This window comes from Zootoca vivipara, chromosome 11 (assembly GCF_963506605.1).
Source record: "Zootoca vivipara chromosome 11, rZooViv1.1, whole genome shotgun sequence".
Lineage (NCBI taxonomy): Eukaryota > Metazoa > Chordata > Lepidosauria > Squamata > Lacertidae > Zootoca > Zootoca vivipara.
Window position 1 is genome coordinate 54,010,738 of NC_083286.1, and position 14,943 is coordinate 54,025,680.

The 14,943-nt window shown below is 39.8% G+C and overlaps 1 protein-coding gene across 2 annotated transcripts in view; it reads left to right on the plus strand.

Annotated features, from left to right (window-relative positions):
• DYM (dymeclin) overlaps window positions 1–14,943 on the plus strand; it is a 164,314-nt gene that overhangs the window by 62,293 nt on the left and 87,078 nt on the right. For both annotated transcript variants that reach the window (XM_035100630.2, XM_035100631.2), the window contains 5 exons: window positions 9,176–9,358; window positions 9,682–9,860; window positions 10,739–10,864; window positions 13,149–13,262; window positions 13,832–13,926. In XM_035100630.2, coding sequence (XP_034956521.1) covers window positions 9,176–9,358; window positions 9,682–9,860; window positions 10,739–10,864; window positions 13,149–13,262; window positions 13,832–13,926 — 697 coding nt within the window. The remainder of the gene's footprint in view (window positions 1–9,175; window positions 9,359–9,681; window positions 9,861–10,738; window positions 10,865–13,148; window positions 13,263–13,831; window positions 13,927–14,943) is intronic.

Consider the following 14,943-nt stretch of genomic DNA (forward strand, 5'->3'; position numbering starts at 1 on the left):
TTTCCTTTTGTATTTTTATCTTTGGAGCTTTAATAGCAACCAAGCACATCTGTTTTTGGTTTCAGAACTTTTCCAGCTATGAGCTTTATCCTTCCCAGTATGATGACACATCACCTATTCACAAACAAACAAAAGTTAGTAAAAGTTCCTGTGTCATTGCACAATGATACAGATAATATTATAGTTAATGAAGCTGGATTTCACTATATTGGCCAGCTCCATTGAAGGCCAGCTACATTCCTATTAGATGAGTTGAGGGACCAGGAAACTCTCTGGGTGTTGCTGCGATGGGAATTTAAACTTGTGAACCAGAGTGAGATGGCAACATAACCTTTCTTTATGCTGCAAAAGAGGCCTTAGGGAAACTGATAAATTTCTTGGAAAAGTCAATGGATGAGCACTTCCCCTTATTGGCTCTCCCCTGTGGCTGAGCGTCTGAGAAGGTTGAGCAAGAGTCTCCCCAGATTACCCTTTAACATTATCACATTTGGTACCCTCCATTGATTTTTTGGCAATGAACAAACCATAAACTATGCAAGCTGTCAAGATACAGCACTGATATTTGTTTCAGCATTATGGGTTAAAATTTGAGGAAGGGTAGATCTGATGGTTGAAGCATCTTCGTATCTATTGCTTTTATTAAAATTATTATAGATTAATTTGCAGAAAAAAAATAATGCTTCCATTTCCAAAAATAAAAATCTGGCATTATTGTAAATGCTTTGTAGTGAGTTTATCTCTGTTCTCTGGTTTTTGTAAAGAATCTATTGTGTAGAATTCAAAATATGCAACAGGTAGATATAGGGAATTTATGCTAAGTGGGCAACTTAAAATTTGAAAGGAATCCTCAGGGTTCGTTACTGAACCCACTGCTGTTCATTTTTTAAGCTTGGACATTTTCCCTCTCTTCCATCCCACCTGTCTATTGCAGGGGTTTCCAACCCTTTCTTGATAGAGGAATCCCTATAACATGTTGTGATATCCTGCAGAATCTCAACCACCTATCTGCCCCCCAACACAAAATAAAAATAATTGCATACACGTATATGCATCCTGATAGAGACTCTTAAGTCTGCAAACCAGTACACATGTGATCTGGAAGTGAGTCCTATTGCACACAGTAGGACTTACGTTTGAGTAAGCATGCTTAGCATTGTACTGTTTCCTGTATTTCTAGCACCTTTGTTCATGGTATTTTATATACTGCTTTTCAGGTTGACCTTACAAATGGTGTACAAAAGAGTATCATATCAATTGTATTTTAAAAATACAATAAAATGGAAATACAACTGTTTGTGTAAAGTAGCACCAACGATGACAATAAAAGCAATTCATGAAAAAAAGATGCATCTGTTTAATTTAGCATGGGCAAACATGAATGTACTTAGTCCAGCATCTTAAAGACAATCATAATGACATCAGGTGAACAGTTCTTGAGAACAAGTTCTAAAGAGAGGACACATTTGCCAAAAAGACCCATCTCCATGCTGGCTTATCCATTTGATGGCTAGGATAAATCAAACTATGTAAATGGCTGATGCTTTGCATCAACACTAACTATCAATTCAGCAATAGCCCCTCAAGCAATGTCTTTTGTGTGTGTGGTGGTGGAGGTGGACCAGTGCAGGTATATTTAGTCCACCATAAAGTTATTGATGGACAGTTCCGCATGCTTCCCCCCCCCCCCCCATTCCACTGGCTTCACCAAATAGTCTTCTCTGTATTAGCTGATGAATGCAAACAGATTTTGTGGCTGACAAAGAGGAGTAGATAAAACAGTCCTTGAGGGCTTAAAAAGCTGGAAACCCTGAGAAATACAGTTATACCTCGGGTTACAGACGCTTCAGGTTGCATCCTGCGCCGAACCCGGAAGTACCCAAACGGGTTACTTCCAGGTTTCGGCGCATGCGCAGAAGCACTAAATTGTGACCCGCACATGCGCAGACGCAGCACTGCAGGTTGCGAACGTGCCTCCCACATGGATCACGTTCGCAACCCAAGCATCCACTGTAACGGTCTCTGTTGATATTATGGATAAATCAATGTATCTCAGTGTTACCTCATGTTCAAGTCAGTGACCTACTCTTCTTCACACTTACCTAGAAGGGTTGTGATTTCCACTTCTCCCATCTCTGCTTAGATATCTATGAACATTCCAATCACCACCAAAAAAATACTAATCTTGTGCCTGTTTACAAATGAGGGCCTAATTCCTTTCACCCTCTGTCTGTGTTCAGCAGGAGTGATGTAGTGGCTTTAGTATTGGGGTGGGGAGAGACATAATTGATGATTCAGGCAGTGATGAAGCAACAAAGACAGTAGCAGCAGTCACAACAGCAAGTATATATGAATTGCAAAATGAGCACAGTTGCATGAATTGCCTACTGGTATAACACAGTTTTTGGTGTGGGGTTGATTTTCCTTGGCATTGAAAATGACAGTGGACCTCAGTATTTGAAATACACCCCATATACCTGGAATGCAGTTTTCTGCCTTTTGGGTGAAAAGGTTAATTCCAAGTAAAGCATTCATCAAGATAGACACAGTTTTTAAATATGTTTGTTAGCTGGGAACTAGGTTAAAATAAAGGCTAAATATGCTTCTCTTGATGCTGAAAAGGTCAGGCTTGAGTCGGAACTGACATTGAGAGCCTTGCAACAAATGGGTTGAGTAAAGCAGTAACAGTTCAGCTAAACAGATTTTTTTCTCCTTTTTTTGTTATTCTCTCCCCTCCCTCAAAATGGGTGTGTGATTTATGTAGAACTTAGCACCACCGAGCATGCTGATGACTGACTTTGAAAAACATTTCTTCCTCTCAAGGTTATTGGTTTTTTTAAAAAAAGAATTCTCAGAAGAGGCTTTTATTATGAGGCAACCAACTTAAAAAGAAATGCAGTTGGGTCAAATGTCATCCTAATAACAAAGATACCATTAAATATTGGGAGGATATGGGTGTTTAAATTTATGGAGCCTGAAATTATGTGTTAAAAGTGACTGGGCAAACAACCCATTTCGGCAAATGTGATTACAGGGGCAAAAGCGACCGGCTGAGCTGAGGAGAGAAAACACGGAGCAGAGTTGGCTGGTTAGCAAATATGTCCAGTCAGTCAGGAAGCAGTCATGCCAAGGCTCAGAAGCTGGAGCCTTGGTCTACCCTTGCTGGTGCCAGCAATGTACAGGGGTCGGTCACAAGACCTTGCTAGCTTAACTCACCCTGTCAGCTCTCTGCTCTGACTTGGGAAGCTGCTTGATGGAGGATGCTAAATTCAGGTAGCTTGGCAGTGATATTGGTTAATCCGTTATTTTGCATGCTGTTAACTAAAAATGACAATTTTACAATTGTCACATGCACATAAGGAATGAATGTTGAGGATTATAATTTTTTGCTATGAAGTACTGTACATGAAAATATTCCTCGTGAAAGGTATACTGTTTTATTCATTGGGGAAACCAAGTGGTGTGTTGCATTTGTTTTTTTTTAAAAGTGACTGAATTACAAAAAGCACATAAAGATTATATATAATAGTGATAGGGAAGTTGGGTGCATGAGCACAGGGAACCAGATGCCAACATGGTTTGGGAGTTTTCCACCTTGTTGTCTAGAATTTCATCATTTCTGCAGGTGGGAACATCCCACAATACTTAAGGTGTCCTCTCCAGAAAGGGTCTGTTTCTGGGAGGACAGCGGACTGAAGAGCATGACTCAAACTTTAAGACAGCAAGTCCAATCAAAACATTTGACACACAGGACTCAGCTCATGCCCACAATATGGTGGCTAATACCTCGAAAACAGCAAAGGGTAAAATAAACGGTGGCCACAGAACCATTAGAAGAGGTATTGCAGTTAAAACAAATCTGCAAAGACTTAGTGGAAGAATGGCCATTGGGGTTTCTGTCACTTGAAGCCTTAACTGCATAGATCAAGTAAATAAGGGTACCTGTATTGGCTTTGGAAGCTCTGGATCTAGGAATTTGACATAGTGAAAAGCTGCAATGGTTAATTCAGTTTCAGTCGAATCTGCAGTAAAGCAAGATTGTCTGAGAAACCATGGGCAGATGACGGTGAGATTCCAGAATTGGTGGAAGGCAATGACATAAGTGAGCTCTCTGCTAGAATGGTGGTCTGCACTTTTCCCAGACCTAGTGATAGATCAAGCTGAACCAGAATGGGCGTATCACAATCTTGGCCCTAAACTCAAGACAACTGCATTCTCCAAGATGACATAATCTCATTTTAAAAGCACAGGATTAAAGTTCTGAGAGGTAAGGAGGATGTGGCACACAATGGGAAACCTGTAATGTTTTTGCAGAACCTAATTTAGGATACTTTTCTTAGATGGAGGGCAGAGAAATTTGAACAGTCCAAAGTACGTAATCACTTGGGCTTACGTTTCAGACTCATAGTAGTGATAGATGGCATGGCACATGCAGCTGTGAGACACATTGTAAAAATCAGGACCATATACAGTGGTACCTCTACTTACGAATTTAATGCATTCCGAACGCACATTCGTAAGTCAAAAAAAAATTGTAAGTCAAATCCCATAGGAATGCATTGGGAGAAAAAAATTGTAAGTAGAAGCAACCCTATCTAAAAATTCGTAAGTAGAAAAAAATCCTATCTAAACCGCATCCAAGATGGCGGACGGAGCTCCATTCGTAAGTAGAAACATTCGTAAGTAGAGGTACTACTGTATTTAAAAACCCTGCAAATTTTACTTAGTATATTGTTGTAATTCTAAATTAATATTATTAATAATTAAATAACCATACGGCCCATCATCTGAAGATCCCAGGGCGGTTCACAACAGAAAAATACAAAAAGAGAATACAAAATACATAATAGAACAAAGACAAAAACCCTCCAGAAAGTATTTATTCCATCTCAGTTAAGAAGACTATTAGTATGCAAATGTTCATGTTACCCACAACTCTTCCCCCAACCTTACATTCTCTAAAAAAATTGACCTAGTTCTTAAAAGTGCTAAAGACAGAGGTGACTAACCATATTTTTTTTGGGGGGGGGGGCTCCATTCCTGCTTCATTGCCGCATTCTTCTGTATAACCCAAGATCTTAACCTAATTATGGCTGCAATCCCGTGCACACTTTTCTGAGACAAACAATTTCACTTCTTATATAGGCATAGAATTGGTCTTAAAGTCTAAGAGTGTCCTAATTAGTTTAGTTACAGGTAGGTAGCCGTGTTGATCTGACGTAGTCGAAACAAAAAAAAAAATCCTTCCAGTAGCACCTTAGAGACCAACTAAGTTTGTCATAGGTATGAGCTTTCGTGTGCATGCACACTTCTTCAGATACACTGAAACAGAAGTCACCAGACCCTTATGTATAGTCAGAGGGTGAGGAGGGGTATTACTCAGAAGGGTGGTGGGAATGGGTGATTTGCTGGTAGGAGTGGTAAACCTGTTGACGACTGTTAACGACTGCAATTGGTCTTGCAGGAAAAAGCAAGGGGTGAGATGGCTAAAGTTCTAATTAGTTTAGAAACACTGAAATCATCTATAGTCTTAGAATGGTACCTGAGAAAGTCTACAAGGGATGTTGAGCCTCATTACTATGGCTCTTCAGTGGCCCTCCCCTTCCACCAAAATTTGTTTGGACCCCCTCGCCATTATTGTATTAGTCTTGATTTAGCATGGTAGAACCAAAATGTTCTGTGTTATTTCGTTGCATTTATGTCAACCTTAAATAACCTTTATACTGTATTTGTATCTGCTGTGCCTGAAAACTTGTCGTGTTTTAATACGTCAAAACTAAGCTAATCTAGTTTTGAATACTTGGATGCTTTATTTTGTTTTGCCAGACTTTATGTCGCCTAGAAACGATCCTTTCATAATTAGTTTTCAGTAGTCTTTTCTTCCATACTAGTGTTGGATAATTATCTTAGTCAAATGCCATTCACTGTGTTAAGCTTGCATTCTAAATTACACACAGCCTGTAAAATATTGCTGAGAAGTTCATGCATTTTCTTATATAGTGTGTGATATCGTTGTCAGTCTTCAGAGTTTATTATCTAATTGTTTACTGGAGCAACATGTTTTCTTATGCCTAAATATTTAAGAATAATGATTCACATTCCACCAAGCATTGAAATTTCAAGCTACTTTTTAATTGACCTATCCAGTGCCCTGTTAGTTTCCATGCTTACCAAGCCCATATGTCTGAGTTCTAGGGACTTTGGTATTTAACTGACAAATTGGCTTAATTCAAGGAGAGTTTGTGTGCCTATGAAGTATGTTTTTAAGTCTCTGTGATTTTGGCAAAACTAGTCAGTGGAAAGATAAGAAACCAAAGGGGTCGTTGGAGTATTTATATAGTTAGGAGGTATTACTCCTAGCACTTTCCCATTGCCTTGCTGTTTGTTCCCCTCTTTTTGTTGATCTGTTCTCATCCAGCTCGTATGAGAGTACAAAATTAAATGTGTGTGTATGTGTGTATCATCAATGTGCATGGCACTTACAGAGTACAAGAGGAAAGAGGGTTCTGCCCTAAAGACCCAACATGGGAAACAGGAAGAAAAGGGAAGAGGGGGCAGGTGTAAGCAGACAAGCCAATGGGTGGGTATTCAGCTAAGTTTTACTCAAGTAGACCTGTTGAAATCAGTGAACTTCACTTAGTTATGTTCATTAATTAACCATGTTCATTAATTTCAGTGAGTCAAAATTAGTTGAATACTACCCAATACAAGGTTGCTTCCATAGTATGTGCTCAGACTTAGTTACACGAAGGAGTTGAGGCAAAGACTTCACTGGAAAGGTTAGTTTTCCTGCATTGCAGCCCCCTGATCCCATAGGGCGACTCCCTGGTAGTTCAGGGCTGGCACCACCTTCCCGGGTAGGATGCCAGGGGTCTCCACCTACCCCAGCCTAGCGTCCAATCCTGCCTTGGGAGGTGTTGCCAGGGGATGGCCAGGTAAGGGGAGGGACTTTCTAGCTCACACAATAGAATTTGAATCTTACCTCCAAGCACCAGTTGGTTCCAGAGCTTCTCCTACCCTCCACACCCTCATTCAAGTTTCTTTTTCAGGTTAACCATTTAACCACAGGTACACAGGCGCTGCTACGTCAAGGTCACTGTTGAAGGGCTGGAAAGGAATTTTCCTGCATTGGCAGGTTTTGCCTTTCCCGTAGCAATACGTCACAACTTTGGTGGTTTCAGGCCTTGGGCGGAATTCTTTGGCGATTTTCCTAGAGGGCAACAAGATTGGGGTATTGGGGAAGCGTTGACCGTATAGGTGTCATAGCTTTCCCCTTCCAGCGGCGGCAAATGGGGGGGGGGCTGTCTCTGCTTGAACATATGTTCTCCAGAGCCAGCCCCAACCCCCATACATGTGGATAACCCCAAAGCCTCCCAGAACCCCGGCTGGGGACTGGGAAGGATAACGGCCAATGCCTGAGCCAAGGTCTCCCTACATCTGAATCTTAATAAAGTTGTGGCCAATTTGAATCCCATAGCACGTTGTCTTGCGTCTTTATTCTGCTCAGGGGGTCGCCCGGGGGTTTGGGGGACTCTGCCTGTCCGCACAAAAAGGCTTTCACAATAGTGCCATACTTATTTATTGCACTGATACAGCTAAAAATGACCTACCTTCCTTTGGCTTTGTAAATTATTATTTTTTCTGCACAGCTGATGCAGGATAATTTAATTTTGTTGCAAAACCAGCTAACTTATGACACCTTAAAGGCTAACAAATTTATTATGGCATAAACTCAAGAACAGAGCTGTCAGTATAAAGGTTTTTGTTTTCATTTACTTTTGAGCTTCCTGAGCTGCTCACTAAAAATTGTTTATTCTTTTCCACTTGTCAAAGCATGTTGCCTTTTATAAAGGTGCCTAGAAATCAATAATGCTGGATGCACCAGGACTCTAACACAGTTCTTTTGAAGATCTCACTAGAAGTGTTGTAACAATGTTCATATTGTCTTCTGACACAGCTTTTGTTGCAACCGTATTTGCTCTGTAGGCACTTACTGGATGGTACCAGTTTAGAGTAGAAGCAGGGGATGTCATGCTTTCATATTACAGTGGTACCTCGGTTTATGAACACAATTGGTTCCGGAAGTCTGTTCATAAACTGAAGCGTTCATAAACTGAAGCGAACTTTCCCATTGAAAGTAATGGAAAGTGAATTAATCCGTTCCAGATGGGTCCGCGGCGTTCGTAAACCGAAATTCGTAAACCGAGGTGTTCGTAAACCGAAGTTCCACTGTACTCCATTATTTTTCTCTCTCCTGTGAACAGAATTCAGCAAGAAGACTGGTTTTCTTTGTGTCCGGTGAGGGACTGTGAGAGCAGGATGCTGGACTAGATGGGCCAATGGCCTAATCCAGCAAGCTCTTCTTAAATTCTTATGTTTGAGTGATCTTTCTCTTGTTCTGTCAGTCCCTTAATCCTAAATCTCTTAATACTGATCCTGGACATGATGGGTATTCACTGGCCTGACTACCCTTGTGTCAAAATCCCACTATAGTAACTCCCTTTCTGCACCTACTTTTGTTTTTGTGTTGGGTAGCCACATTGGCATAAATTCATAGTTGGGCAGTTTTATGGTAGCACAGCTTCCCAATTTGGGGCACAAGCTCATCACAGTGTCCAGCTGAATGTAGGGAGTGGCATCACAGTATAGTACCATCAGATTGCATGTAGATATAATTTGCGTGCCTCCTTTTAAATTGCATACTGAAGATGATTAATTTCTGAATTTTGAGATTATTTCTATATGTTATGCATTGGTGATCAAGAAGTTCTACCCTATGGGTAGGCAAACTAAGGCCCGGGGGCCAGATCCAGCCCAATCGCCTTCTAAATCCGGCCCTCAGACGCTCCAGGAATCAGCATGTTTTTACATGAGTAGAATGTGTGCTTTTATTTAAAATGCATCTCTGGGTTATTTGTAGGGCATAGGAATTCGTTCATGTTTTCCCCAAAAATATAGTCCAGATCCCCACAAAGTCTGACTGACAGTGGACCGGCCCCCTGCTGAAAAAGTTTGTTGACCCCTGTTCTAGCCTATTTGAGAGAGCTATAGATAGGGCTGCATATCAAGTCTAGACCTCTAAAATGTCTTAATTTGAATCAGAGTTCAATATATAGTTCATACAGCAAGCCAAGGCTACCTGCCAAACCTAAATCTGATATCTCTGTCTTCCATTTAGCTGGCCTATGGACAGTGTTCACATTGGGAGGCGTGGGCAGCAAGCGTGCTCCTCAGCAGGAAGAGTCTTCACCTCTAGCTAATCAAAGTCTTCTGTTGCTACTTGTGCTAGCAAATCTGACTGATGCACCAGATACACCAAACCCTTACAGACAAGCTATTATGTCCTTTAAGAACACACAAGGTATGTACCATTTTTTAAAACCTATCCATCTGTCAAGAATCAAAGAGAGAGTTGAACTTGGGAACCTTGCAGTAGAATCCTAGTTTGCTTGTGGGATAGCTACGCTATCACTTTAGAAATAAATGGGTTGTGTTTTTTGTTTTTTGTAAAAAAAAAACTATTTAGAAATGGGTCCTCAATGCATGTCTGGGCTAAAGGTGGGTCCATTGTCTGAAAAGTTTGACTACTGTTGAACTAACCCTTGAAGACTAACCTCACTATGGGGAAATCACAAAATCAGTAAGATGAATCCCTTTCAAACTGTTTGTTTTTTCCCCTTCCAGATAGCACTGCTCTTCCTTCACCAAATCCTCACACTTTCCAGATTAATTTTAACAGTTTATACACCACTTTGTGTGAGCAGCAAAACTCTGATCAAGCAACCCTTCTTTTGTACATCCTTCTGCATCAGAACAACAATGTTCGAACATATATGTTGGCTCGAACAGATATGGAAAATCTGGTAAGTATTTTACTGACTGTTCCACTGCTTTGCCAATCTAATATTCAACAGAGGATCTTGCTTGTAAAATGTTTGTTCGTGTACATCAGGGATGGCCAACTCCAGAGACACTGCAATCTACTTTCAAATTTAAAATCTGGCGGTGATCTACCCCCGTGGGTTCAGCTCAAAGTTGTTGAGCTTTTTTTAGGTAGGGGAAATGTCCTGTTTCTTTGGGGTTCAGCTCAAAGTTGGTCACACTTCAGTGTTCATTGCTACCAAGTAACTAGCTGCATTATCTACAACTTTTACCCAACTTCAGTGATGATAACATTGTAGCATCCCTCAATCTTCAAAAACCCATGTGTTTGCTCATTCATGCTGTTTACCCATTCATTGCTGTGAAAGAGATTGAAATAATTTGGTGGATGGGGAGAACCCTGCAGGATGTTTTTTCTTAAATGGAAGCAGCAAAACTGTCTTAAACCCATGTTGGATAATATTAATGATAAAATATCACACTCAGTCCATTTTACCTGCCAAAATGATGGAGTTAGATTATTATTAGCTCTGTCAGCTCTAGAAATTTAGAATGTGATGATCCATCATAAAAGCACTGCCAAGAGTCTTGTTTATTAGGAATTGAATTTTATGTTTCCTCATAGGAGTTTATTTAACTCCCCCTGCCCCGACTGCTTTTTTAAAAAATACACACACACACGAAAGGGAGTTAAGAATTTTTGGTCAGTTGTGTGTGTTTTCATCTTCTTTTTCTGCAGCTGTTAAATTACTAACAAAATGGTTATGTAAAATCAGAGGGATCTAAAACTGTATGTATATGTTTGTTTTGGAAACTTTTGAATACTAAGCTAATCCATCCCTATTTTTCTCTCTTCAAGGTTTTGCCAATTCTTGAGATCCTTTATCATGTCGAAGAAAGAAACTCTCACCATGTTTACATGGCTCTGATAATTTTGTTAATCCTTACTGAAGATGATGGCTTCAATCGATCCATTCATGAAGTAGTAAGTTATGAGCTATAAGAAATCAATTTAAAATATAAATGCTTCTGTATAAAGATTAATTTGGGTTTTTTGTTGCCAAGTTCACTCTGATGGTGGTTGTCATGTCAGCATAGCTGATTTTTATGCATTAAATTTGTTCCTAAGCATTTGAGATTCTCTAGTCTTTTCCCATAGGTCTTAAGCCTTTTATACTGAGTCTAATCAAAAAACTCTCATTGCACCTTGAATCAGGTCCATTTTGGATGACAAATTTGAGAACTATAACATAACTGATTTACTTTACACAATATCTAGAGTCTAGAAGGAAGAAATTATGTCCAGTGAGTTTTTGGCTAAGCCTGCATTTTAACTGCAATTGTGATGCAGTTCATGAATGGATTTCAAAATATTAGGTTGGGTTCAGACTGTTATTTCCATTTTGGCCCCACTGAAATTAGTATGAAAAGTTTGTCATGACTATCTTAAAAAAATTATTTCAGTAGGAGCTTAGGTTGGATCCATCCAACTATTTATAAGCTACTTCTTTAAACCAAATGGAGGCGCTCTGACTTGATCATTGAGTTTTGTTTGTCTGTTCACACTCTTCCAACCCACCCTCTCCAGTTTATATGCTTATTTTGAATATTGGAGCAAACTTATCTATAATGAGAAAAATTAGAAAATTGGCAGACTGTAGATGAAATAAAGTACTGTATAATAGCTAGGATTCATGGAACTACTTTAGTTCCTAGAAGAAACTTGTGGCAGCCCAAAGGAATATTCCCCTTCCCCCATTTAAACAGCTTAATTCTCCCCACTCCCAACTAGATTGCAAACTGTTTTTAAAATATCCCTCAGTTTTGAAAGTCTTTTCATTCAGGGTGGGTGGGGATATACTTTTCTAAACAAAATTTTTTTAAAATATAAATTGAAAATATATGCAACAGAAATCTTTTGTAGCCATTTTCAAGAGGGCCTCTAAAAAGTTATGCTAGTTTATTTTAGCAACTTTGAAACTTTGGAATGCACAACTTTTGCCCTATGGTTAAAGATTGAGAAGATAAAAATAATAAAGACATTTTGCAAAATAATGGGCCTCCCATCCTGTCCTCTGTTGCACATCTTCCTTTTATAACTGCATTGCCTTTGCCAATCTCTGTATGTATTTTCCTTTTGTGGTATTGCACCCACAATTATTTATTGATATTTAAGATTAATTTTAGTAAGTGCCATTTTATAAATTGCTGATTATATAGACACTTTCTTGGGTTCCCCCAAAGAAGCCGCAAAAGCTTTCCTGTCTGGTTAAAAGATTTTTGTTTGAAAAGAAAATGTGGTTTTGGCTTCCTTGGAAAGAAGATCAAAAATAAGAGATCTTTTTGCCATTGACTTCAGACAAGCAGCTACCTATGCCTGTATTGAGTCCAGTTTTATTAAAAATGAAACTCGCAACTGTTAAGTAAACCTAATATGACATCCGCAAGGGCAACCAAGACCTCAGTGAGCTTGTCTTTGTGCACTTCTGATCCTGAATGCATATCTCTGGTATATATTGGCAGCCAGTGCAGTTCTTTCAAAATTAGTGTTATATGCTGATAGTAGGGGCTGCTGATAGGAACTGAGCTGCTGTATTCTGGACTAGCTGCAGCTTTCGAGTCACCTTCAACGGCATACAGCATGTTACCTCTATGCCCTTGAAGGTGGCATATCCAGCCTCAAGGCTGCCAGCACATGGGTCAGAAGGGCAAGGCTCTCTCTGTCCAGAAATAATCATAGCTGGTGAACCAGACATAGCTGGTAGTGATGTGGCCACATGGTGTGACATGATTAGATTCACTTGTGGACAATATTTGTCTCAGGTCTGAACACAGTCATATTTCTCTACATAAAGTCTGAGCTGCTGAAAAGATTGTGATTTTATTTCATCATTCATTCATTTAGTTTATTTATACAGCTTAAAGCAGTAATAAAACTAGACATAAACAACTTTGGAGTCCAACCTATATCCTTTGATTGTATCCACTTTAAAATTGCCATGCATCAAACATGGATATTTTGGGTGGTGGTGGTGGGGAACCATAGTCCAGGGAACAGCACTATTATACTTGTTTGTTTGTTTGCATCCCACCTTTTCCCCCGACCAAGACTTAAGCTGTCTTACACAAATTAAAATAACACAGATAAAATTTAACTGTAATAAAATTAAAATGATTTAAAAACAAATATATTAAATTGCTGATAACAACAGGCATGGTGTTCAGCTGTGGAGGACTATCAAATATGCTCTTTCCCTTCTTTATTTCAGATATTGAAGAATATTACTTGGTACTCAGAACGTGTATTAACAGAAATTTCCCTGGGGAGTCTCTTGATACTAGTAGTAATAAGGACTATTCAGTACAACATGACACGAACAAGGGTAAGAACTGTATTTTGGGCTGATTTCACATAGAACAGACTTGATCAACTTTAATTGCTAATTCCTCTCCACATCCCCAGACCGGCCTTTCCTAGCACTGGAGACACAGAGACTGAACAGACCTGTTCACTTTAGTTCAGTGTTGTTATTTTAAAAAGCCTTTAGGAATTCCCCCCTCTTTGTTCCTCACCTGCCATGTTTAGAAAAGGGAAGCTGCATTATCACAAACCTTTTTTATATAAAAAAAATAGTATATAATAAAAATTAAGGACTGAAGAAGAATAAAAGTTGTTCAGCTTTGTTTCTGACCAGGGTTAAATATATAGGCATGCTCTAAAAATATGCAGTGACAATTCCTTAAAAGACCTAAGCATATTGAGCCATGATTGCACAAGTTGTTGCTAAGGCTTATCCCTAAAATCAGAGCACAAGTTGGGTTTGTCTTCATTGCAACTTTGCCTCCGGTAAACGGATGTTAGACTGGTGAGTGATTTCCTTTTGACAGGTCTTGCTGTATACAAAAAGGATAGTTTGATGTGTGTGTTTTTTCCCCTCCTCATCTCCAACAGGACAAATACCTTCATACAAATTGTTTGGCAGCTTTAGCCAATATGTCAGCACAGTTCCGCTCACTTCATCAGTATGCCGCTCAGAGGATCATCAGGTAAATACAAGCCTTTTACAAAATATTTAAACTAGCTTCAACCTAAATTCCACAGGATAGATACTTGAATTTCCTATTGCTCAGATTTGACTGTTAACCCAGGTAAATTCTGTTCAGCTTCATGAAGTCTAGGTTAAATGTTAATCTGCAATACAGTGTGCTCCATTTATACTTTAGCTGCTTGCTAATGACGTCTGCCTAAAAACAGGTAACTACATGGAATAGGTGGCCAAAAGGCTGCTCCATAAGGTTGAATGGGGCTCTACCCCACCAGTCACAGGGCTTATCCAAATTTACCTTTTGCCCTGCACTTTCTAGGCACAGGTCTCTGCTTTCCTGGTCTGTGTATGGATGATATTTTTCCTTGCTGCTTTTGCTAGGAAAACCTGAACTTTACCGCTGAATTGGAGCAAATGGCAATTCGAGTTTTTTCAAATTGCAGTTTGCTTTGATTCAAGTAGTAAAGAGCGGGTTTTCACAGGGAAAGCAGCAGATCTGGGGCGCGCTTGGACACCTAGAAAGCCCAGACCTGTGCCTAGAAATGTGCAGCAAAGGTAAGTGTGGAAGAGCCCTGATTGTCTTCTTACTTGCATGCAGTCCAGTGGGGGGCCCTACCTGTCATCGTCATCCTCCTCCATCTCTGTGTTGCTCTTGTAGACCACAGCAGGGAGGAGATTGGGAACAGACGGACTAGAATTAGTTTTCTGTGGCTCCCATTGGCTCAGGATCCACCTCCTCTTGGCCTCCCTTCTGCCCTACCACTTCCAATGGGCAGCCGCTGCCACTGGCAAACACTAATATTGCCTGTTACTGCTGACACATTAGGGAAAGCGCTGTGTAATCTGTTTAGTGAATGGCATGAGACAAATAAATATACTGGTGTGTTAGACCAGTATGATTATTATAGATTCTTGTGAAGTCATGGTCTCTCAATAGCAGAGGTCACTATGTAATATAAACAGCCTCTCCTGCATCTTGTACGTCTTTCCATTTTTGATGGCACAGCAGAACTTCTAC